The sequence below is a fragment of the Mastigoproctus giganteus genome, chromosome 1 (genome assembly GCF_048544385.1).
Source record: "Mastigoproctus giganteus isolate SK-2022 chromosome 1, ASM4854438v1, whole genome shotgun sequence".
Classification (NCBI taxonomy): domain Eukaryota; kingdom Metazoa; phylum Arthropoda; class Arachnida; order Uropygi; family Thelyphonidae; genus Mastigoproctus; species Mastigoproctus giganteus.
The window spans coordinates 138,205,793-138,233,269 of record NC_143575.1 but is presented as its reverse complement, the minus strand read 5'-3'; the positions used below and the strand labels follow the sequence as shown (position 1 = coordinate 138,233,269).

The following is a 27,477-nucleotide window of genomic DNA, read 5'->3' as shown; positions in this document are numbered from 1 at the left end:
ATTTTAGTAATACAAGCACTCCCCGACTTATGTAATACTCAACTTCTGTAAATTCTACTTTACGTAAGTTTTTGCCGATTTTTGCTGGCCAGTGTAAACTTTAAAAAATTTAGAAAAAAGTATTTTGTATCCTGTAGGATTAAATGGAGGTATTGTGAAAACATCACAATGTGAACCCAATAACACATTGTTTTTGTGGTAATTCGTTCCAAGACCTTGGAAGTTGAAATTTTCACTATATTACTAAGCTGTTTATCTTTCTAAAAGGTCATTTTTATAATGGAGTGCTATCTTTTCATTGTTATCATATGTTCTGTTATACGAATCAATTTTGAACAGCTTTGTTGATATTTTTCCAAAGAACCTTTCTGGTTTATTGGGCATATAATTATTTCTGTTAGTGCATATAATTATAAACGGGTTGTAAACTTGATCCTATTGCATTTGCAATAATCCTGATAAACTAGAATTGTGTGGGTTTTTATATTATTATGGTGAAATGTGTTTCCCCTTCACTGAAATCTTCAATCATATAAGAAACATTTATGTTTCATATAAGAATTTATGTTTAATAAACATTTATGTTTCATATAAGAAACATAAATTTTCAGAATCTTCTCTTCATTTCTATTTACTTATTATAATGATGAAGTAACCAACGGAAAGTGCAAGTGGTGGTAGTGCTAGGAAACAAAACAAAATTGATTTAGAAATGAAGATGAAAATAATTAAGAAGTAAGAAGCAGGACACAGTTTGTCGTCTATTGCATGGGAATTAAGTCTCACTGCTTCAACAGTAAATGCTATTTTAAAGGACAGTGTGCATATAAAAGAACGTGTTAAAGGATCAACGCTGATCACAAAACAGTGTTCAGGTGCTAGCTATATCGAAGATGGAAAAGCTATTAATAATATGGATGGAAAATCAGATTCAGAAGCGAGTGCCCCCGAGTCTACGGCCATTCAAGCAAAAGCAACGAGTATTTATGGGGATATTAAGGATAAGTATGGCGAACCCCAAATCAAGTTTGTGGCAAGCAACGGGTGGTTTATTAGGTTCAAGCATTGTGCTGGGTTCCATGTTAAAGTATGCAGTGAAGTTGCCAGTGCTGATTCTGCAGCAGCAGAATCAGCACTGGCAACTTCAGAGAAATTTTGTGATGTGTTCAAAAAAAAAAAAAAAAAAAACCACTTCCAAATTTCCACAGCCCTCAACCTGATGCCCCCGTAGCCAGGTGGACAGGAGCAGCAGTGCTTAGCACATGCTTCTTGATTAGACCAGGGTTCGCGCTCGTGACCACCAAATACGGAGGATGTGGAAAGGTCAGGGGATGACCACCGCATATCCCCGGAGCAATATGGCCTTAGTTGCTAATGCTCCTAAAAAAAAAAAAAAAAAAACCAGCCCTCAACATCTGCAGCAGCGTACTTATCACCTGGAGACGTTGATTCTGGCAACAATGCTTGAAAGGTAAAACTTGCTGATGTTATGCCTGTCTCTTTTTTTTTTTGTAATTTTATAATTTTGAAAATTTTGTAATTGCACACTCTTGTAATTTTTCCTACGCATGAGATAAAAAAAAAATAAAATAAAATTCTATTTACATATTCATCGAACATTTCTTTTTTTCTTCAATCAAATTCATCGAGTCGTTGCGAGTGCTGCATAAGCCTTTAGGGAAATTTAAACTTACACAGAGTTCCGCAGGATGCAATCCTTACGTAATTCGGGGATCGCCTATATTTGTGATAGTTTTAACAGCTTTTATTTTTAAATTTTGACACAATGTTTTCAGTCTCTCGAGGTTACGTGGTGAATTGGATAGCTCTGGAGTCTGGTTTGGGGCCTTCAGCTGTGATCCCGAGGGTGTCATACATGTGCTTAGAGAATTGAACACATATAATTGTATTTTAATGAAAAGTATATAATTTTAATCATTTTAAACCATTTTAAAATAATAAAAGGTTGGAGTTAAGAGTTTTGAAGAGAAGTAATCCTATGGATAAAGATTGAGGTAACTCATGTAATTTTTTAAAATATGTACAATATGTATTAGTAGCAATAAATCATGTACTTGGAATACAATTATATTGTACTTGGAATAAATATTCTCTATGTATACTTAATGAACAGTATGCACAGAATAAAGTACCCATATACAGTAAACCTCCGCTTACCTGTATTCGCGATCACCGATTTAATATAAAATGAAACCTAAAAAAATGTGAATTTTAAAGCGCCGTGAATATTTTCCGCCATAAAAAAACATGGGCATGGCTAAAATTATCTTTCCCGGTCAAAACAGCGCTCGGTGGGTTGGGGGAGAGGGGTGACAAAATCACGAACATGGATGTTTCTCGCTAATCCTTGTTCGGTATGTGTTATGCGCTTGTCATGGAAGGTTTCGTCGTTTGCTTTTAATTTATATGCTTATAAATTGAATAAATTTATCAATTTATAAATTGATATGCTTACAAAAATGATAAATCTACCGTTTTGCAGTGTAAAACAGACTTTTTTTTCGAGTGTGTTAATCGAAGAAAGTGACTTTATTGTGGACAAGTTCTTTCTAACTCCTACAAAAATATGGCTACGAATAACAAGAGAAATGTGCAAATATCAAAGGTGATGACATTAGTGAATAAAATTGAGTTATTAGATAAAATTTCTAATGGTGAAAGTATCTCCTCAGTGACAAACATTATAAAATCAATGAGTCAACAGTATGATCAATCAAAAAATCGGAAGTAAAAATCTGCCGTAGTGTCCATGAAAACGCGCTAATTGCTTCAAAAATTTGCTCTGCAACTCGTGATGTTAAATTAGAAAAAATGGAAAAGGCTTTAAATCTGCAGATAGAAGACCGAACTCAAAATAAAATTCCGTTAAATTCACTTATCATTCGTGAAAAGGCAAAACTCCTTTATCAACACTTTAGTAAAACTGGTGATAGCACCGGCAGGATAAGTTTTTTTGCTAGCAAAGGCGCTGGTTTGAAAGATTTGTTTGAAATTTCTAATAAATATTACATTTAATATTAAATTGTTTCTTATTTTCATTTCGATGCCATATGCTTGCATTTCACTATGTACTGTCTATGTACATAGCCATATTATGAAGGTACATATAATACATACATAGACAAAATTTTAGACTAGTTTTTCTTATTATATTTCATACTTTGGAACGGAACCCCTTTATTACTATGGGAGCCATAACTCAGTATTTGCGTTTTCGGTATTCACGACATTTCTCAGGAACGTAACCCCCGCGAATAGCAGGGGTTTACTGTATAAGAAATTAAATTGCAGCCCAATACAATGTTTGTCTTATCTGAGTGGCAGGTTAGGCTGTTTTTTTTTTATTTTGTGATCACTGGTATTTATCACAGGGATTGACAACTTTTGAGAAAAATTCTGTTATGGAATAAATTTATTGCTCAAAGTAATGTCAGTAAGGATACTTGCACCACCTTTGTTCAAATGAATACTATCTCTAAAAAATAGATTCCTTCTAACAACAAGTGTTGGCCACACTGATAAAAATTCCCCCACTAGAGACTTGCAGATTCCCTCACGTCTTGAATTAATCTACAAGGCTTTCAGCATATAATCCTGCCTGTAGTGTCTGCACTTAGCTTCTCACCCTCGTTCGACAACTGTCAAATACCATGGCAAAGCCTAAATTTGTCCAACCATCCAATGCTAGCCTTGAATGAAGGATCTCTGCCTAGTTTTTTATTGATTTCAATGGATTTTGGAATTATTATAGTTCCCAACAATGGAATTCTTTGGCTGCATTTTTGAACAAACCATTGAAACATTGCAGTATCCAGTTGTTCATTTTTAGCAAGCTTCATTGTTTTACGACTTTTAACATTACCGTCAGTGGTTTCCATTTTTGAGATGTGGTTTTCAATTTTGTCTGCATCATGCTTTATGTCATTTACTATTGTTCTTCCTGTTCCATTAATCAATGTTATTCTTGTAGCACTTTCACCTTGTCTTAGTCGATTGATTATTTCAATTTTCTGTGATAATTGCTTATGTTTCTCTGTCATTTCAGTGGGTTAACTGAATAATTATTAAAATATGAAACAAGAGGTTAAAGTACAACTGTATACAGTGAGTTGTAAACAAAGACTGAGTGACACATGGTGGCAATACCACAGTGCGTTACGGTGTAGTGGGATTAAGTGACGGTTAACAGAGTCTGATGGTAAATAGGGTGACGGACAATGGAAGTTCTACTGTACATGAAAAATTCCTTGTCCCTATTTGCTCTCTTAGCCAGTGCTTTCTCATACACAGCATTGGCATCCCTAACCTTTTTTTGTGTTACTATTACAGATCAAGTTGTATCTGTTGTAGGATTCAGTATTTTCCTTGCTCTGTAACTATCCCATGCTATCTTTTTTTGCTCTATTTGGTTGGCCAGCACCACAGTCGTCCATTTTGGCAGCCTCGTTCTGCAATATTTCTTAATGGTATGTACGCATTTATGGCTTCTGTGATTTTTGCTTTAAAAGTATTCCATAATGCATTTGCAATCCTTGCCAATGCACCTAATTCATAGACACCACATGGCACCTTAAACTATCAAAGTCCCCACTTCTGAAGATACCCATGCCTTTACCTACTGCAACATCTTTTCTGTGTCTTTTCTTTTCAGTATCTGTTTGTTTATTTTTTTTATGTTAAAAGGATTTTAGGTTTATCTTTATGATGAATTTTTTATACCTGCTTACATTTAAAAACTTAGTGTGAACCATATAATTTACATAGGCTGCAATCATTCAATCAATCACTAAAAATTTTTATGTATTCCAGAACTGATCTAATGATCAGCATTTTTAATGCATATTAATGTTTAAACATGGATGCTGTGCATTCTCTGTACACTTTTTCTTTATCCTTTCCTTCTTAGGACCCAGAAGCCCAAAAGCTTAAAGAGGAAAGGCTGAAGCAATATCAGGAAAAGAAAGCTAAGAGTAAGGTATTTTTTAAAAAGTAACACTTCTTATGCTCAGTATATTTTGTAGCTACAATGTTTGCTATATGACATCTTTGGAATCCTTTGTTAAATGTTTCCAGGTTAACAGTGTCCCAGAAAAGGTTGCCACATTTTGGCACACTTTCTGTGAGATTTAGCATCAGATGCTAGGACTTCATTTGAAATATCATGTATTGAGTTTCCATTGATGAATAATGATGAACTCATAATTGGTTTTTGGACTAGGTAAAAAGGAAGGTGTGTGTAGGGAGGATATGGTTATTTGGATAGCAGAAAGTGTTTTTTAGTAACACTGAAAATTCTACAGTTAGTTGAAGTTAATTATATATATGTTTGCATGTAATTCACTGCCCTGAGGAGTCTGACACATTTGTTGCAAAAATTATGTACATAGCGAGAATTGAATGTTACAATGATTTTGGTAAGGTCCTTCTTTGAAATGTCTTCTTCAAATTGTAGGGAGTGAACAGAAATGATCTAGAGTGGCACCCAGATGAGTCAGCATGCCATGAAAAAAACTTTTTTTTTATCTGTTACAGTGCAGATACAGTACAGAACTTACAATAAAGACATTCTCCACCTAAAAGAATGACCCAGCAACATTATTACCATGAAATGCAGGTATTTTTGAATCAAGACTTTTTACCAGTTTGTGGGTTGGGTGGCTTCATTAAGAATTCCAGTCACATTCTTAGGCATGATGCCATTAGATTCTTCCTGTGGGGCATAGTAAAAGTTTAAAGTGCACACCATGAAACCTCCAAACAAACAAGGATATATTCTCATAACCTTATATTCTGAATGTGATGGCAGGTATAAATTGCTGCCTAGTTCAACTTGAAGACTGAAGTTTTTTCTCAGTATCAATGGCCACAAGGCTTTCTATCTTATTTAACACTTTAATGAGTAGATGCATGTTTGTGGCCATCCCTATGATTCCTATGAAAAATACTTTTCGTGGGAATGGGCTCTGTGAAGTGCGGCGTCTCCGTAGCCAGGTGGGAAGGAGCAGCAGTGCTTAGCACACGCTTCTTGATTAGACCGGGGTTCGAGCCCGTCACCACCAAATACAGAGGATGCGGAAAGGTCAGGGAATGACCACCGCATATTCCGGAGCAATATGGCCTTAGTTGCTAATGCTCCTAAAAACCAAACAACAACAAAAACAACTGTGAAGTGCATTTTTTCATGAAATTTTCGAATTTTTGTAGAAATTAAAACTTTGCATCAATACTTTTAAAAATTAATTTTCATGCATTTACCTGATTGTCTAAAGCATTAGAGTAAAATTATTATCAAATATGAAACTAAAATTGAAAATAAAAAAATAAACATTACTTCTTTCATTTTTTTTTTTTTTTTTTCGTGAAACAGTAATATTCAATGTCAATAAATTCAGCTTTTTCTGAGAAATACAGAATATAGGTTTGTTAAAATCATTTGGTAGGAAGACAGATAAAATTATTTATAATAAACATACATCGATAGCTTTCGGGCATAGGTTGCCCTTCTTTGGTTGTAAAATATTGGCACAAAATAATAAAGAATGCCGGTATGGTGGTCATGCGAGGTGAACAGGAGCTGACAACAATTAGCAGTTGGAAGTAGAGGCCTGTGGCTGCAACTTCAAAGTTTGGGTTTGCTGTGTTTGTTTGTTATTTGGTTTTTAGGAGCATTAGCAACTAAGGCCATATTGCTCCGGGGATATGCGGTGGTCATTCCCTGACCTTTCCGCATCCTCCGTATTTGGTGGTGACGGGCTCGAACCCCGGTCTAAATCAAGAAGCGTATGCTACGCACTGCTGCTCCTTCCCACCTGGCTACGGAGGCGCCGCCATTTGCTGTGTGTGCCAACGCCCATCATTCAGGAGGATAGCTGCTTCAATGATGGGATGGATATGACCTCCTTTTTTCTGGTTAAAAGAATCATGACAAGGTGTAATGTGCAGTGATTCTAACCAGGCGCGACAGCAGTACTGACGAGAACAGTCGATAATCTTAATGTTGTGCCAGGGGTTGATGTCGTGCTGTGTTGACCAGAAGTGTTCGGCGATGACTGAGTGCTCCACATTAGCTGAGTGAATCGCTCTCTCATGCTCAGTGACTCGATATTTGAGCCTTCTGCCAGACTCACCAGTGTAGCAGTCATGCAGGAGATGCGGTACACCGAACCACTCTGTAAGAGTGGGGGAACCCGTGTCTCTACCTTTGACACATCTGACAATGTTCTTCCAAAAATGGAAGAACATTGTCAGATTCCAGCTCAATGGTGAACTGAATGAAGGATGAAAGAGATGGTGGTGGTGGTGCTGTAAGAGCTGGTCTCCTGACTAGGAGACCAGACTGAGACATCAAACTTTAGGAATTATAGTAAATATATCGTCGATGTAGTGACACCAGAAGGCTATGGAGTCTGGCAGACGCAACACACGATTCTCTAGTTCCTCCCTGGTGATATTAGCCGTAACTGAGCTGACTGGGTCACCCATAGCTGTACCATGGATTTGCCAGTAAAGGGAGTTACCAGGCACAACTTAAGGGTGGTGGAGTCGGACATTGTTCTTCTATTTTTGGATATCCTTCTTCAACGCGAGGACACATGTCTAAGGACCTCCGTCCATCGCAAACTGATGTGTGCTGGCCAGTTCATTTACTATTGGTCAGCACGTGCTTGCAGTCACTTTCTTAGTACAGCACAAGCCTTATTAACCCATGCCTGGACCCATTCCAGTTCTGCAGATGAAAGACATACTGAGATCACCGGAGTGAAGGCAGATCCGGCCAAGTGCGGTTACCCCGCTAGTACCTTGTATAGATGCAACATCCCGTGACCGTGCATCAAACTTTAGGACCACGCGTAACGTTGAGCCAACCTCGACTGCTTTTTTCCAATAGTACCCGAACTTGTCACAGCAACTGTCATAGGACTTGTGGAGTTACAGGATAAAGTGCTTGCAGCATCCAGGCAGGAAGTTTCGGTCCCTTGTATCAAAGGTAAAGACACTGGTTCCCCCACTCTTTCAGAGCGGTTTGATGTACCACATCTCCAGCCATGGTTGCTACATTGGTGAATCTGGCAGAAGCTGAAAGATCGAGTTGCTGAGCATGAGAGGGCAATCCACTCTGCTGATGTGGAGTACTCAGCTGTTGCCAAACACTTCTGGTCAACCGAGCAGAACATTGACCCCTAGCACGACATTGATTATTGACCATTCTCATCAGTACCGCTGTTGCATATGGTTAGAATCACTACATATTACATCTTGTGATTCTTTTAACCAGAACAAAGCAGGTAATGTCCATCCCATCATTGAAGCAGCCATCCTCCTTTGGTGCACCAAACTTTGCAATTGCAGCCACAAATGTTTACTTCCAACTGATAATTGTTGTCCACACCTATTCACCCTGCATGACCACCACACCAGGCATTCTTTATTATTTTGTACCAATGTTTTTCAATTGAAGAAGGGTAACCTATGCCCAAAAGATATCAATGTATGTTTATTTTAAATGTTTATTATAACTTATTTTATCTGTCTTCCTACTAAAGGATTTTAACCTGTATTTTGTATTTCTCAGAAAAAGCTAAATTTATTGACAGAGAATATTATTGTTTCACAAAAAAAAAAGAAATAGAAAGAAGTAATGTTTATTATTTTTTTTATTTTCAATTTTAGTTTAATGTTTGATAATAATTTTACTTTGATAATTTTAATTTTGTTTGATAATAATGCTTTAGACCAGGTCTGGCCAACCCAAATTGTTCTGCAGGCCACCCTTGACGAACAAAAAATTTTCCTCAGGCAACACATAAAATAAAACAATCTTTTAAAAATAAAAAATAAAATTCTTTAAAAATTAATTTATTCATTCGTTTTTATTATATATCTACATCAATAAGATATTTGCTTTTCTTTGCAATCACTCAATTTTTTTAAAAATCTACTTCAATATCAATAATGGTAGTTGCACACCTTGAAGCTTGAGATTTACTTTTAATAAATTTCATTTTTGAAAAAAATGTTTCACAAACATATGTGGATCCAAATGTGCTAACAATGTTTTGTGCAAAAAAATCTTAATTTGGGATACTTTTCTGCTGTCACATGCGAGGGTGGTTCAATAAAGAATCGCCCTCGCCTACTTCCACATATCACAGAGTCATGATATTTTGTGTGTAGCATCATACATATCTCTGTACTAAAAGTGTAAAATTTCAGCCCTGTGTCTTAATTTGTTTTTCTTTTACAGAGTTGAACATGTGACGAAGTAACATCATGGACAAAGTTGAAGCCAGAGCTGTAATCCGGTATGTGTTCTTGAAGGGGAAGGGGAAATCTCCTAAAGAAATCCACAAGGAGTTGACTGCTGTATATAAGGATGAAGCCCCATCCTATAGCATTGTGAAGCACAGGCATAGACAGTTTAGGTGTGGTCAGACATTGGTAGAATCTGAGCCCAGGTTGTCCCCATTCAGCCATTGATGACAGCATGATCAGAAAAGTGGACTATGGTTCCCATGAGTCGTTAATCATGGAAGATCACCGGATATCTGTGCATGAATTGTCCCAGAAGGTGAAGATTAGTGTGGGCTCTGTTGAAACAGTCCTTCATGACCAACTCCATTATGGAAATTGAGTTCAAGATGGATTCCCATATTATTGACTGGTTTCCAGAAGGCTGATCGACAACAGAAATCACAAGAGTTGTTAGCCCTGTGCCAAAAAAATGAGGAAGAGTTTTTCTCTCGTCTAATCACTCAGGATGAAAGTCAGATACACCATACGCCTTGAAAATGGATTGAGCATGCTGAATTCTGATGGGATCCTTCCACTTGTTTAGATTATGAGCCTAAGGGGGCATAAATTCAAATTAAGAAAGGACAGATGTAGAATAGATGTGTGGAAATTTGCCTTTAGCCAGCGGGTGGTTAATTGCTGGAACAAACTTCCATCTGTCGTTGTGGAAGTTGATAGGTTGAATAAATTTAAGGAGGAACTGGACAGGCATTTGGAGGGAATGGTGTGATTTCAACCCTGAAAGTAAAAAGCAGTCAATGGAATGGCAACATCATGGTCCCCCCCCCCCAAGAAGGCAAGGGTCCAAGCGTCAGCAGGAAAGGTCTTGCTAACAGTGTTTTGGGATGTGAAAGGCGTAATAATGACTGATTACCTGCCGAAAAGTAGAACAATTAAAGGTTCCTATTATGCCAACTTACAAAATTATAGAAGAAAATCAAAACACGTAGGCGTGGCATGCTGTCCAAAGATGTGAGAATGCTTCAAGACAATGCCCCAGTTCACACTTCTGAAATTGCAACAACACAAGCGGCCACTTGTGGATATGAAATACTGCCCCATAGCCTACTCACCCGATCTTGCACAGTTGGACTTCTTGTTTCCTTTCCTCAAATAATTTCTTGGGGGGGGGGGGGCACTTCCCTGACGACGAGACACTAATTTCTGCAACAGTCATGGTTCAAAGACCAACCTCACCACTTCTACAAAAACCGTATCCGTAGCCTTATCCATCAATGGGAAAAATGTGTAAATCTGCCACTTCCCTGACGACGAGACACTTTCTGCAACAGTCATGGTTCAAAGACCAACCTCACCACTTCTACAAAAACTGTATCCGTAGCCTTATCCATCAATGGGAAAAATGTGTAAATCTGCCACTTCCCTGACGACGAGACACTAATTTCTGCAACAGTCATGGTTCAAAGACCAACCTCACCACTTCTACAAAAACTGTATCCGTAGCCTTATCCATCAATGGGAAAAATGTGTAAATCTGCACGGTGGCCATGTAGAGAAGGACTAAAACCTGTGCCAAGAATCAATAGGCTAGCACCTCTGCAGCTCGGTCAGGGCGACTTCCCTGATGACGAGACACTAATTTCTGCAACAGTCATGGTTCAAAGACCAACCTCACCACTTCTACAAAAACTGTATCCGTAGCCTTATCCATCAATGGGAAAAATGTGTAAATCTGCACGGTGGCTATGTAGAGAAGGACTAAAACCTGTGCCAAGAATCAATAGGCTAGCAGCTCGGTCAGGGCGATTCTTTATTGAACCACCCTCATATATGTTGTAAAGGTTGATTTTTGATGTCGTGGCGTGATGTGTTTTAATACATTGTTGCATTGTAAATCAATTACTTCTATCTGCAGAGTTTGTGGTTCGAAGAAGGGAATGAGTGGTGGGGATTCGAAAAGTAAAGCTAGTCTAGTATTATATTTCTTGTTATTTATCATGTCTAGTGCTAGTGAATGATTTCCCACCGATGTAGTCAGTAGTATAAAAATCATCTGTCAGGCCACAAAAAATAATGTGGTGGGCCGCAGGTTGACCAGGCATACTTTAGACAGTCAGGAAAAATATGAAAATTAATTTTTAAAAGCATTGATGCGAAGTTTTAATTTCTGCAAAAATTCAAAAATTTTCATGAAGAAATGCACTTCATAGAGCCCCCCATCCCTATGAAAAATACTTTTCTTAGGGATGGCCATGAATGATGGTGGTTCTTTTCATTTTATTTAGCCAGTCCCAGATAAATTTATCAACTGTGTGGTACTGTACTCAGGGTAGTGGAAAATGAAAAAGGCCTGGGGGTAATTGTACAATCATATGAAATTCTCTGAGCAGGGCAGACATGCCAGAACTTACAGATCATGCTGACGAGCCATACAGTTCCTTGATTTACCCTTGATTGTAACAAGACTTGAAAATCCTTGTTCACCCTGAGGTATGTCTTTGGGTAATGTAGAAGAGTCTTTTCAGCTTTCTGCAATAGAATGGGTATATCCTTGAGCTGTGCCCAAAATTCTGAAAGAGAGAGAGAGAGGCTTTCAAAGCATTCCTTTTGCATTTGGTTTTTTGGAGATCTAAAAGCTCTTCTTAAAATCCTGGTATGTCTTTTCTAATGTTACTAACCTTCGCAGAAAACATGTTTCTGACCCAACTATACTGTTGACAGTTGACATTTTCTGGTGTATATCTATTCATTTCTTCCTGAAGATTTTTCAAATGAGTCTCAAAAACAGACTGAACATCACAAAGTGATATCTGTGATAAATCTTCCAGCATCATGCTCATTTCTGGGAAGGCAGCTATTTTTCCTTCTAGAGGCCAAGTGTAAAAGAAGCAATTATTTCACTGATGTCAGCCATGGTTTTATTTTTGCCCTGCATATCTAAATTCTGTTCATTCATTCAAGTGGGTGAAGATGTCAGCTAGGTATGCCAACTTTGTCAGCCAAGCAGCATCCTTGAATTTTTCTTTGACAAGGGATGCTTTTTCTCCACTGAAAATTTCTGCTCCAGTTCTCAATTCAAGAACTCATTTTGTGACCTTGCCTTGGGAAAGCCAACAGACTTCAGAATGAAACCTCCCATTTCTTCACATATTTTATGAAAAACAGAAGAGAAATTCCTCTACAAAGACACCCTCTCCTTTGTACCTCACAAAAACCATGATCATTTGTAATGTCCACAGCTTATTCAATCTGCAACAAAATTTCCAGTTTTTTTTTTTTTTTCAAAACCACAACTAGTTGAGCTAAAATGTTCTCTGACATGAGATCAACCTGTTGTTTAATAGTATTATTGGAAAGTGATACTGCTTTTAGTTTTTTAGCTGTATCTGCTCCATAAACAGTTTTCGCTATTGATTCTGGCTTCACCAACTCCTCTCCAATGCCGATTATTTTGAAAGAGAGTCTCTGTCCTCAGTATTACACTGTTTGCAGTGAAAGTGAACACCATTACAAAACAGCTTCCTCCTTCAGTAAGTAGTGATCTGTATGCAGATGATTTTAGTATTTTTTTCACTCCTTTAGCATGAGAGTTATTGAACGACAATTGCAACAAGCAATCAACCACTTTAGTTCCTGGGCATTAGCCAATGGGTTTAAGTTTTCTGCTCAAAAGACCATTTGTGTGCATTTCTGCCACAAATGGAATGTACATCCTGACCCAGAACTCAGACTTGGACAGAATCCAATTTCTGTGGTAGCAGAAACAAAATTTTTGGGATCTTTGATTCCAAAAAGCATTCCTACACCATATCTGTCAGATCAGAGCAAAATGCATGAGGTTTGAACATGCTCGATGCTATCTTCTCCAACTTTTGGGTAGCAGATAGAAGCACGTTATTGCGTCTATACAGAGCCCTCGTCTGCTATAAACGTGACTATGGTTCCCAAGCCTATTTTTCTGCTAGAAATTCTGTACTCTGATGGCGTGACTCAATCCACCATAGAGCCATCCAGATTGCCACAGGGGCATTTCATACTTCGCCTGTTCAAAGTCTATATCAAAGGTTACAGAGCAATAAAAAGTACTGAAGCCTATAACAGCTACAAGATGATCAGTAATAGAGCCACAGAAAAAGTTCGACAGGCAAAGGCAGTTTATGAGAAATTCACTAGCAAACAGAGCAAAGAGGGGGGATAAGGAATTCTTCACATATATAAATGCCAAGAAGAGCAGGACAAACCAGATCGGACCTTTACGTAAGGGAAAGGCGATAGTTTTTTTTTTTTTTTTTTTTATGAGAACCCCAAACACGAGAGGTATTATAACCTATAGTACTTAGTACCGTGCTTGGGTTGGAGGTTGAGAAGACGAAAGAAGATATTTGTTGATATTGGACTTGAACTTCTGTAGATTGTAATTTTCAGGAAATACGTATGAAGGAAGGTTGTTCCAGAAAACGGCAGTTGAATGAATAAATGAGGAAGATGAAAAGTTGGTTCTGTGGGTTTGAAGTTGGACAGTAAATGGATGTTGGCTGGTGGCAGCATGTGTTCGGACTGTTTTGAAAGAGAGAGCGGGAATTATAGAAGCCAATTCAGAAGAACAGTGCCCATGAAAGTATCTGTAGAAGAGGCATGCAGCAGAAACAGTGCGTCTATGAGAAAGCGAGTGGAGAGACTCTGTTAGAGACGAATCATTAATTAACCTAACTGCCCTCCTCTGAATGGAATCAAGAAGCCTGAGAGAGGTTTTGGGGGCACCACCCCAGATGTGGGAACAATATTCCATGGCAGGGTGGATTTGCGATTTATACAGAGTGAGCAGCTGTTTGGGAGAAAAGTAACGCTGAGAGCAAAAGAGAAAACCAAGTTTTTTAGATGCAGAGGAAGCAATATTTGTAATGTGCTTGTGCCAAGAGAGATTAGAAGTCAGGGTAATCCCCAAAAGAGATATATCATTTTGCCTAGAAATCGGAGTGTCACTAAAGATAAGCATAGGAGCAGAAGAATCCTTTTTGCGAGATATAAGACAAGATTGAGTTTTAGAAGGGTTGAAATCAAGTAAGTTGTCTTTGCCCCACTGGAGAATTAACTGAAGATCGGCATTTAAGGAATTCGCAGCAGATTTTCGAGAACTTGAAGCTGATTGAGCTGGACAAGGTTTCTCAAAATGGAAAGTTGAATGCAATGTGCTATCATCGGCAAAACTATGGATAGGATTTCCAGTCAATGGAAGAAGGTCATTGATATACAAGAGGAAAAGAGTGGGGGAAAGAACTGAACCTTGGGGTTAGAAGACAGAGAGCCATCTACCATCACCCTCAGTGAGCGATCAGAGAGAAAACTGGATAACCAATTACTAAAAACAGTTGGTAAACCATAAGATGGAAGCTTGTTTAGAAGACCTTTATGCCAAACACGATCAAAAGCCTTTGAGATGTCAAGAGCAACTACTTGTGTTTCACCGAACCTTTCCATTGAATTAGTCCATAAATGGGTAACATAAGCCAGAATATCACCAGTGGATCGACACTGACGGAATCCATGCTGGCGATCGTTGATCAGACGGAAGGTTTCTGGGTAGTTTAAGAGTTGGCGGTTAATTGATTTCTCCATTACTTTAGAAAGAGTAGAAGCAATTGCAATGGGACGATAATTGGATGGGAGGGATTTGTCACCCTTTTTAGGAACTGGCTGGATATGAGCAAATTCCCAAGCAGAAGGAAAAGCACCTTTGGAATAAGAAAGTGAAAAAAGGCAGCAAAGAATAGGAGTAAGTTCAGGAGCACAGGTTTTGAGAACAAGTGGAGAAATACCATCAGGACCTGGAGCTTTCTTAGCATCAAGATTCATCAAAATCCTTCTGATATAATTTTGATGGAAGACCACAGGAGGCATTGAATGGAGCGTGTTAGGAATGGTGGGAGGTGTTTTACCAAGATCATTAATACATGAGCTCGAAGAAAAATGGGATGCTAGCAGGTCAGCTTTATCCTTGGCTGAAGTGACAACAGAACCATCTGGTTTGGACAGAGGTGGTAGCAGAGATGGGCAAAAGTTGCAGCCAATAGCTTTGGCAAGAGACCAGAATGCTCGGCTACCATTAGGGCAAGAAGCAAGTTTTCTACTCTTAGCCTGTTCAAACTCTAGTTTGGACTGATTAATAACTGCTTTACAATTGTTGCGAGCTTTGGTGTAGGCAGAAAATGAAACTGAAGAATTAGAAACAAGCCAATTACGATATGCAACGTTCTTCTCTTGGACAGCCTTAGCACATTTATTGGAAAACCAAGGTTTAGATAAAGGACGAGATTTTAAAGTGGAGTGTGGGATAAAGGATTCCATTCCTGCAAGAATAATTTCACTGACACGATCTGAGCAAACATTGACATCAGAAGTTTTGAAACAGTAATCAGACCAAGGAAAAGAAGAAAAGAAGTCTCGCAGGTCATCCCATTTTGCATTCTTGTAATGCCAAACAATACGAGGTTGGGAATAGCCATGAGATAAAGGTTCCATTGGAGAAGAAACAATCACCAAGTTGTGATCTGAAGTGCCTAAAGGACCTCTCACTTCAACCTTGTACTTAGAAGGGTTGTTTGTGAGAAAAAGATCAAGCGTATTGGCTGTATGATTAGGATTGTCTGGTATTCTTGTAGGTAAATGAACAATCTGTGCTAGGTCATTAGTAATTGCAAAAGCCTCAGCATCTCGACCTGCTGGGTCGGTGTGACTAGAAAATGGAAGCCAGCTGGAGTTGTGAACGTTAAAATCACCAAGGAAAATTACCTCACTGTTAGGAAAGTTGGACTGGAGAAAGTCAAGTTGCAAAGAGAGGAAGTCAAAGAGCTCCAAGTGATTAGTGGAGTTGGGAGAACGGTAGAGACAACAGATGAATTTTACACAATGAGGTAGAGAGATTTTAAGCCAGAGAAGATCAAAGAGAGGAGATTCCAAATTGCCAAGTCTCTGACAGGGAATATCAGAACGGACATATGCACAAGTACCACCTTTGAGGCGAAAGGAATCATACAGCAAATAATTTGGACATCTGAGATGAGCAGTAGTTGAATTAACTGATAACTGAGATTCAGTCAGAAAAAGTACATGGGGTTTGGAAGACTGCAAGTGGAAATGGACATCGTTGAGATTAGAATTGAGAACACGTATATTTGTGAAATGAATTAGGAAGTCCTTGGGAGGTTTAGATCTTTGATAAGCTTGCTCTATTATTTTGACAATTCATAGTGTATTCAATAGTAAGAAAAAGTGGGTGGGACATGCTGTATGAAGTAATGAAATTTTTGGATATGGCGTACATGTGGTAAGAATATACCCAGATCCTTGACATAATGTGGCTTCGACAATGCTCCCTGCATACACACTACTCTGACTCCCTCCAGTCACTATCTGGCAGAGTAGAGGTAGCAAGATTATACTCTAGCTGATCCAGAAGCTTCCTAGAGAGTTACCAATAGGTTTGGTCCGGTGTACTAATTAGCAACCGGCCTGCGAACACCGTTTTAGAGCTGTACCCTCGAAATGTAAGGAATATTGGATCTCGCCACGACGTTCATCATAACCTCAAAAGTCATCAATCATACTGCATGATGGAAGAGATAGGGAAGGGTTGACTGGAACTTAGCTCTAGAGACTAAACATGGGTTCCACCACTTCAAGCCTCCAATAAGCAAAGTGGTGGTATTTCACCGGTTGATGAGAGTCATCTACCACCTAGTACTGCCTGGTAACATAGAGGGGCAGCGTTCCTCCGTGTGGTGTGGGGGCCACACCTCGACCCCTGCTTACGTTGGTTCACACCTGGGTGGTCACCCACCATGTACTTGTGCATGAAGGTTATACCCAGGATTACTAACAGTCCCACCATCGTGAAGGTGCAAGCAGAGGATTTGGCTGTCATAGACCGTCCGGACTTTGCCGAAATTGGGTCCACTTTGACTTGAGTGTCACCCGAATATCAGTTCCATCAGCGTTTTAGACTCCCAGGTAGCAAGAACAGCTTGTCTGGCATATCTGAGAGAATGTCTGTGACAACCTCAAGGACCAAGGATAGGATTAAATACACCGGCTTTCATTGCAGATGAACTCAACAGTTATTTTGAATCGATATTTACAAATGAAAAACCTTTTGTGGTAATGGAAAATTGTGGGAGCGAAGTTGAAAAATATGTAATTAATGATATTGAAATTTCGCAAGATTATTTAATGAAAAAACTTTCGATCCTACAGGCCAGTAAGTCTTCTGGATTTGATGGAATATACCCTATAATCTTAAGGGAGGTGGCAAGTGAGTGCATTGAACCATTGAGGCTAATTATACGAGCATCACTAGACTCTAGGGAGATTCCCTTGGATTGGAAAAGTGCCAGTGTATCTCCCATACATAAGGGTGGCTCTAAGAGTGAAGTGGGAAATTATCGACCTGCCAGTCTGATTTCAGTGGTAGGGAAAATCATGGAGGCAATGATCAAGGGTGGAATTCAGGATCATTTGGATCGAATTGAAATTCTCAAGGATACTCAGCATGGTTTTGTAAAGAGAAAATCATGTTTAACAAATCTCGTTTGCTATTTTGAAAGGGTCACTCACAAGCTAGATTTAGGGAATAATTTCGATATTGTTTATTTATATTTCAGCAAAGCTTTTGACTCAGGCCCACATAAGCAGTTGCTTTATAAGCTGGAACAGGTTGGAATCACTGGGAAAATCCTTAGATGCATAGCAGGATGGCTTCAGGGCAGGAGGCAGAGGGTTGTGACAAATGGCTATTCCTCAGATTGGGTTGATGTAAGAAGTGGGGTTCCCCAAGGATCAGTATTAGCACCACTGTTGTTTTTAATTTTCATAAATGACATCGATGAAGGGATAGAGGGCGTGATGTCTAAATTTGCAGATGATGTTAAAATTGGTAGAGTAGTTAATGATCACTGTGAAGCTGAGCTTCTTCAGAGAGACCTAGATAGACTTCAGGAATGGTCAGAAAAATGGCAGCTATGCTTTAATCCAACAAAGTGTAAGGTATTACACTTGGGAAACAGTAATCCCAAAATAACTTATTCACTTGGTGGAGTTCAACTAAACCTAGTACTGGAGGAAAGGGACTTGGGTGTTACGATACGGTCAGACATGAAATTCTCTTAGCATTGTAAACAGGTTGCAAGGAAGGCCCATGGTGTCCTATCGATGATCTATCGAACTTTTGAAAGTAGAGATAGGGACGTTATAATCCCATTATATAAGGCTTTTGTTAGACCGCACCTAAAGAAAAACATCGAGCTTCTTGAAAGGGTGCAAAGATGGGTAACTCGCCTGGTGAGATAGGCAAAAGGACGTCCTTATGAAGAAAGACTTCGAATATGTGGGTTGCAGAGTTTGGAAACTAGACATCTTAGAGGAGATTTGATTGAGGTGTTTAAGGCTCTGAGAGGCATGAGTAAAATGAATGAGGACGAAATTTTCAAGATTATAAATGATGCTAGAACTAGGGGACATAAATTCAATTTACAGGGGGGAAATGTTTAGATTGGACTGCAGGAAGTTTTATTTTAGCCAGCGAGTTATAAATTACTGGAATAAGTTACCTACATGGGTGGTAGAGGCTGACAGTTTGGGGAAATTCAAAGGTCATCTGGATATAGTACCTTCGGGTCAGGGAAGCGCATAGGATGATAGGTTTAATTTCCTTTTCTTTTATTAATTATTATTATTTATTTTTATATATTTTTTTTATCATTGTTTTATTCAGTTTTTATTATTATTATTATTATTATTTTTTTGGCTGGTGCAGCATAAGCCATAGGCTTTCTTGCACCATATGAATTGTCATTACAATATGCCAAAAAAATAAAATACCTGCCTGACCATCCTACATGGACATCTGTTTATATGCCATGGTGGGAAAAATCTATATAATACACATAAAACTGCTATTTGGCCCTATGGTATCAGGATTCAAGAGCTGGTTCATGGTATTAACTTCACGTTGGATAATATATCCACATCAGCCAAACAAGTCCTTCCTCCTTGGAATATATGATCTCCATTTTGTGACTTCAGCCTTAGCAGCTAGCTGAAAGCTAACACATTCGAATATGTGGGTTGCAGAGCTTGGAAACTAGGCACCTTAGAGGAGACTTGATTGAGGTGTCTAGGGCTCTGAGAGGCATAAGCAAAATGAATGAGGATGGAATTTTCACGGTTATAAATGATTCTAGAACTAAGCGCCATAATTTCAAGCTATGGGGAGGGGGAGATGTTTAGACTGGATTGCAGGAAGTTTTATTTTAGCCAGCGAGTTATAAATTACTGGAATAAGTTACCTACATGGGTGGTAGAGGCTGATAGTTTGGGGAAATTCAAAGCTGTATAAACCTATGGGAGGAGGGAAATGCTTAGATTGTTCCATTTCCTTTTCTCTTATTTATTAATTATTATTATTTTTTTATTTTTTTCTTATTATTATTTTATTTTTTGTTATTTTATTTTTATTGTTTTTTATTTTTTTTTCTTATTATTATCATTTTTATTTTATTTTATTATTATTATTTTTTGGCTGGTGCAGTATAAGCCATAGGCTTCCTAATGGCCAAACGATATTGTCGGTAATTGTTTACATTTCACCTAACCAAAAGTTCGAACACATTGAATTCATCCATTTCATTTTACTTTCTTACATGATTGAAGGAGCTGCATTGCTGCAACAATTGTCTCACAAGAAATGTGACCGAATGCCAGTGATACTTAGTACAGATTTCACCATTAATTTTGCAGATACTCAATCCAAACCTTTGACTGATTTCTTAGAAAGTAAATTTGAAGCTAATGTTAAATACTTCTAGATCTGTATCAACTACCAATCATGGAACTGTAATTGATGCTGTTTCAAAAACATTTACACTCTTTACAATCTCAAGTGTATGTATCATATTTTAGCTATCACAAACCCATTCATTGAACATGAATTGCAACCTCAAAAAATTCCTCATGTGTGAATGTAGATGCAAAATATGTATTCAATTTGTTAACAACCTGAGCAAGGTCATTAACAGTTGAACTACCAACCACAAGTGGGCCAATATGATTCAACTGCTTCCTTCTACTGTTAATATAAGCATAATAGTCTGCTGGTGTTCTTTGCATTTTTTGCTAACGACTTCTTGTAAGCTGCCTTAGATTCCCTAACCTCCTTTCTGACTTGATTACAAACTAGTTTATATCTACCTTAGGTTTTTTTCTTTATCACCTGATAATTTATATGCATCACTTGCATTTTTCTTTCCTGCTACAAGTCCTATCAGTTCATCTGATATCCATTTAGCCTTGAACAGTTGGTATGAAAAGCCTATTAGCGTCTGTGATTATTTCCCTTAATGCTTACCTCTCTAGTCAGTCACCCTTTTGAAAGAAAAGGTTTTTTCATTTATCCTTGATAGTGGTTATTGTCTTCAAGTAAATTCCACATCAGTATGCTGTGGCCGCTGATAACCAGATCATGAGTGGTGCTTCCTCTTGTTGCCTCTCTAACATGCTGCTGTAAAAAGCAGTCATCAAAGAAATCTACAAAAGTCTTGCTTGTGTGTGTGTGTGTGTGTGTTACCAATCTATAAATCCCAGTCAACATCTGGAAAGTTAAAATATCCCCCATTATAAGACATTTTGATTTACTAGCCCCACTGTTTTTCTGTATAGCTGTTTGGTATACTCATCACAGTCATTAGTCCTTTAGTGCACTCCTACTCTCATTTTCCCAGTGCTTATATCACACTAAACTGACTCAACATTGCACTGGCAATCCATGTTGATTAGATGCACTGTCTTAGATTTAATATGCTTCTTAACTAAGAGCATAACTCCTCTCTTGTCTGTCACTGTTTACATTATACTCCCATATTCAATTTCGGCATTGCTTATGTCTGAGTGACACCATGTATACCTATGTCTGCATTTGATAACTTAATCAGCTTCAAATTTATTTACAATAGTCCTAAGATTATAATTATAATGGCCCTCATTATAATGCAGTTCGCTTTACATTGATTCGCTATAAAGCTGTTCTTATATTATAACCCATATGACCCATGTGACTATTACACTTCACAGATCACTATAACACTCTTTTACGGATTGCATTTTTATCATATTTAACGAAATCGTTTCATTTGATGGAGTCGATAGCTTGAAAATGAATAGCAAAACAACATTAAAATGTTTCCCACGCTCGGTGACTTGTACGTAGTTCCGAGATCAACATTGTAAAAAAGTGATCAAGTATATTTCTTGTAATATTTGCGTTATATGCATTTATCGGAAGTCTAATCATCACTCAGTACAGTATTAAACATCGTGTGTAATGGACAGTTTACTCAAACATTGTATATAATTAATGTGACCAACATAGTTACATTTTCGAAGAGTTAATAATGGCAGATAAGAATGAAAAGGCAATGTCTGGACACAGTACAAAGACTATAAATGTAAGAAATAGACTGAATTTGAAAATTAAATTAGATGTTTGGAAGCGAATTGATTCCGGTCAACGACAAGTGCCATAATTTAGTACTGGCAATTTTAATTGTAAGAACAATTATAAAAAATAAAGAATTAATTTTAGCAGCGGGAGAGACAGCTGTTCCACTGCAAGCAACTAAATTGGTAATGGCTAGGCCGGCTATTGGGATTGAAATAGAGACTTTAACTAATTTTATTGAAGATAATATCCAATGCAGAATTCAGTTAAGTGAAATATTATAAAAAAAAAAAAAAAAAAAAAAGAGAGAGAGAGAGAGAGAGAGAGATTAGCCAATATGATCTGAAGAAAACTCACCTTAAAAAAAAAAAAAATGTGGAACCATTTAAAACTAGTAAGGGCTGGTTGAATAGATTTAAAATCCAGGGAGAAGCCGCAAGTGCAGATTAAGGAGCCGAAACTTTCAAAAAAGAACTTGTTAAAATTATTGAAGAGGGGTATTATGGGTTATACTTCTCAACAAGTTTTTAACATAGATGAAGCAGGACTTTTTTGGAAATGAATGCCTAAAAGAAGTTTCATATTGAAAGAAGAAAAAACATGCCAGGTTTCAAAGTGGCGAAGGATCGGTTGACTTTATTGTTGGTGGTAACGCTGCGGGGGATTTAAAATTAAAACCCCTTTTAGTTTACAAGGAAGAAGGGCAAAGTACTACCCAAAATCGACACATTTTTAATGATTAAATCCCTTTTTGCATCCCTTCTATTTAAGTGTATGCCATCCCTGTAATAAGTCTCTACTGTTAACAAGCACAGACCAATCTGAGAAAAAATTCTACTCCATAAGCCTTGCACTTTTTCTCCAGGGTCAAATCAATTGACAAGGTTCTCATCCTATGCACCTTTCTGTCGTGTCTTGGTGAAATTGCATACGCTTTGAAATTCATTCGCAACTTACAACTCTCCCCACAATTAAATTAAATCAATTTAGATCAATTAAATTCATGATTTTAATTGGAATTTTAAATTTAATTTTTATACGTAAGTAGTTAGCACGTAAGTTTATACGTATGTAATGCAGAATATTTGAATATTAAATATTTTGACCGACATTTGTGCATCTTTTCACTACTGTTTATTATTGATTAAGAAATATCCTATGGCACCGACCACAACTCACAAATACGTACGTTACCTTATGGGAATGTGGTGCTCGCTTAGCGCTGATTCACTTAGCACTCTGTTTTTCCGGAACGAATTATCAGCGTTAAGCAGGGATCACCTGTACATGTAAGTAGACCTGCATGTATTCTTACTCTTGGTTATCATAATGCAGCTCGTGTATTTATTTATATGTGCTGTATTATGGTAACTAATCACAACAGGGATTGAAATCTCTGACACCTTGTTTTAGCAGACTGCTGCATGTTTAAATAGATAGCAGCAGTGCAAGAATCACTCTACCTGCAGCTCTAATTAATGGTATTTTTGTGTATCTCCTGAAGCTAGTAGTTTTCTGACCTGCCTCAACAAATATTCTTGCATCCCTTCTATTTAAGTGTATGCCATCCCTGTAATAAGTCTCTACTGTTAACAAGCACAGACCAATCTGAGAAAAAATTCTATTCCATAAGCCTTGCACTTTTTCTCCAGGGTCGAATCAATTGACAAGGTTCTCATCCTATGCACCTTTCTGTCGTGTCTTGGTGAAATTGCATACACTTTGAAATTCATTCGCAACTTACAACTCTTTCCCCACATTGCCCTGTACTTGTTTTTGTTATGTAAGTAGCTATTGTACTTTTGTGGTATGGGCACGTGTCTCTTTGGATAAGGTGCTGTGTGTTTGCTCTTCCAGAGATGGTTGTTGCTTTATTTCATTTTCTTCCTTCCTTCCTTCCCTTTTTTTTTTTTTTTAATATGCTATAAGGTGTCCAGATAAATTTCTTTAAATATGAATAAAGGAATCTGTGAGTAGCAATTTTTAGCCTGTGTAATTCAGTTGTTAATAACCTTTATATCCTGTTTCATGATCTTAAGGCACAGTTGGGATAAAAACCATTTAGAGCCAGTAGGAATGAGTGTTATTTTATTAGTGATTTTTTTTTCCTTCAAATTGTGCAGATGTTTATCAGGACAGTAATGACAAAGTGTATACAATAAGTAAAATTCAGCAAAAGCAAGTGATCTTTTGAAGTAAACAGAATGAGAATATCAGTTGTCTTTTATGTTGGATATTTTTTTCATAATAGAAACTAATAATACATCTGGCTAATACTAAGAAATAATCTCTCTCTTATCTCCCACACCCATATTTTTTCACATCTAGAAGCAGGAGTAATAGCTAAATCGAGTGTTGTTTTGGATGTTAAACCATGGGATGATGAAACAGATATGAAAGAAATGGAAAAACTTGTACGGAGTATTGAATGTGATGGCCTTGTTTGGGGTGCATGTAAGTATTTGCATTTGATCTATCTATATACAGTCAATTCCAGTTATTTGGGACACATCGGGACTAGTGCATTTTGGCCCGATTAAGCGGCTGCCCCAATTATCCGAAGTTTCACGTGAATAGTTGAAAATACAATTTACCCCCCCCCCCTCCTTCTTTACAATTGGTTTACTGTACAATCAAATCACGTATGACGAACTCAACATAGTAAAGTATACGTTCATTATACGATGTGTAGTAAGTGCCGGTCATTGTGATCACGTTTGTGAATGGAATTTTAATTCTATTAAACAGCGATTCTAATTAGCGAAAATAAGAGGAATATTATCCACAGGTTATAAAAGCAAAGATATATTAAGCACAAATTTACCCTTTATTACCTTATCAATTAAAAAATTAAATGATACGTGAAATTCGGAAGAATATACGTGATAATCGGAATAATTAATATGTACTGTAATATGTACATACGAACTAGTTGACATTTCTGTTCATTGACATTTGTTGGGGGGGGTAAAATTTAAAACAGTAAAAAGATAAGCAATTAATAACAAAGAACACGGCACACACAAATTGCAAGTAACACGATACGTGCAAGTGAGAACGGAGTAACGAGTTAAAAAGCTTTAAAAATAGGAATCAAGAGAAGATCTGAAAATTAATTTTTTTATATGATTGAAGATTTCATGGAAGTGTAAACACATTTCACCATAATAACCCACAGAATTTGTCGGTATTGTTGCAAATTCAGTAAGATCGAGTTTACTGTCCGTTTATGATAGATTTTACTAACAGAAACGCCCAATAAACAGGGTGACTTGCTAATTGTTTTATGGTTGTGACCTCCAGAATTTCGACCGAACCACGTGGTACCATCGGAGACAATCGTAGGGTAATCTCCAGTGCTGCGGTCTCCTGCCCCGATTAAACAGCATGCTGTCCCAATTAAGCAAAGTAAACCCTGGCTATTTTCTCGATTGGTTTCTGTTTTTTAAGATTTGCCCCAAATAAACGGCTGCCCCGCTTAACTGGTGGCCCAAATAACCGGAATCCACTATATATATATATAAAAAAAAGTTATTTAAGTTTGATTCTCAATTTTAAGGAGAGTTGCATCATCTAAGTCATTTTATTATAATGTTATATTATATAAAAGTGAGCCTATTGCTGTGCACAAATGTATAATATCCAAAGCCAATTCTTGGTTTTATTTTTACATTCAGAATACAATATTACTGTTAGTTATAAAATAGGGAGAGATAAATTTTGTATGTACAAAGGTCATTCACACAAAAACTATGAAACAAAATAAATTGCATATCGTGCAAAAATGACTAGATTTGTATTCTTATATTTGATTTCAGGAGAATAAAACCCAAAACTTGTCACAGAATTTTGGCTCAGTATGGTGAAATGTATGTGAGTGAACAGCAATTCAGCAAGTGGTTGAATAAGTTTAAAAATGGTATCAAAGCTTTTAGGATACTCATTGAACAAGGCAAGCACATCTATTCATGACACCAGCAGTCATAGTGACAATAAAATTACTCATATGAGGAAACCATTTCTATTGAAGAAATTGTCATGGTATATAAGATTAGTATTGGTATACTATTGTTATAGTGAGTAATTGCACTTTTGAGAAGTATGTGCTTGATATGTTCCTTGGCTTGGTTTTTTATGCTTCTTAGTATTGTGTGATATTGCTGCCATAGAATTTCTCCATGTTTTTGCAAAAATACTGTTTTTCTGTTATTTTCATTTTTTCAAGAAATGACAAAACTGTTATAACTGGGATTTAAAAAAAAAAAAATCTTGTGAATTTTTTGTTAATTTTGTGAAAGAAACTGGATTCTGCATGTTTTTATTTCAAGTGCAATGCATATGTTACAGCCCAGGGATGATATCCTCTCTCAATATAGAAAGCAATAAAGATTAATAAAAATAGTTCCTTAAAAATTAATATAATTAAAAATTTATAAGAAAAATTGCACATTCTCAACTCATGTTGCTAATAGTCTACAAATGCAATCGTTTCCTGCCAGTAAATTAGAAAAAACCACCTTCCTTGTGGTTTTTTCTAATTTACTGTTTAATTCACAACATTCCTTCAGTATGTTGTGAATGCCAAAATAAGTTTACATTTTAAAACTCGAACATTATCTGCTTTTTATACATATCATATAAAAGCAAAAAAAAAAGGCATTAGTGGAAGTTTATACTTGCTGTTGAATTTGGATGCTGACCCATAGCAGACATTGCATGACTTTGTGAATAAATTAGTTTTGCAAAGGTTTAGTTTGGCAGTCAGCTGACTTTCTATTGTGAAATGCTAAGACCAAAGCATGTTTCCTTATAGCAATCGGGAGTCTGCTAGCAAGTTTCCCAGCTGGGTGGGTTATTAGCATTAAGTTAAATATTATTCAACTTTAACTTAAATGTAATTATATTTGGTGAACCAATTTGTAATGCAGTAATGTTATTTGGAGAACAAGATTTTTGAACCAAATTGAAATGATTCTATTTCACAAATGAAAAGAAAAATTGCCAGTACCTCGATGTCCTTGAAGGTAAAGAAATAGATATTTTGCAGATCAGTTCCATTAATTTCAGTGTGAGAACCTCCCAGATACTATCATGATGTACAGTGGCCCCTATGTAGAGGAACTGATTAAGGCAGCACAAGGAGCCTTGAAATATAACAAGTTATCCCCGGTTATTCTCATTTTAATAATACTTCATAGCAATAAAAAAACTACAGCCATTATCAATCCACTGCAGGATGGAAGCCTCCTAATGATTCATGTTGAGTGAAAATGGCAAATAATCTTCAATGCTTGTCCAGTGCAGGTTGGCAGATTGACCATATTTAGCAGTCAGGGGCTTGAATACCAGACTATTCAAAGAGTGTGTGCTACTGCACTCCCGCCCCTGACCACTTGGCTACGGAATACTGAATATTAAAGAATGTCAACAAGGCGGGGGAGATAATTTCAGTGGAGTTTCATTTCTAGTGCAGTGTGACCTTTAATAAAATTCTCCTTTTTTGTTAGAGCTCCTTTTTGCAACAAAAAAACTCCTGTTTTTGCCTGTTTACACCCGAAAACTTCCTATTTCCTTCCTACAAATATCTGTCTCTGGCTGTCAAAAGTTGACAGCTATGAAAATGTTTTTTGGCAAAACAGCAAAATACATGGATGTTGAAGAATAAAAATAGAGCATTGTTAGTGAAATTGAGCAGGCAGGGAGAGGTATTTATGGCT

At 37.3% G+C, this 27,477-nt stretch overlaps 1 protein-coding gene across 1 annotated transcript in view; it reads left to right on the top strand.

Annotated features, from left to right (window-relative positions):
• eEF1beta (elongation factor 1-beta) overlaps positions 1 to 27,477 on the top strand; it is a 124,605-nt gene that overhangs the window by 45,311 nt on the left and 51,817 nt on the right. Inside the window, exons 4-5 of the mRNA XM_090382291.1 lie at positions 4,928 to 4,991; positions 24,089 to 24,214. Coding sequence (XP_090238417.1) covers positions 4,928 to 4,991; positions 24,089 to 24,214 — 190 coding nt within the window. The remainder of the gene's footprint in view (positions 1 to 4,927; positions 4,992 to 24,088; positions 24,215 to 27,477) is intronic.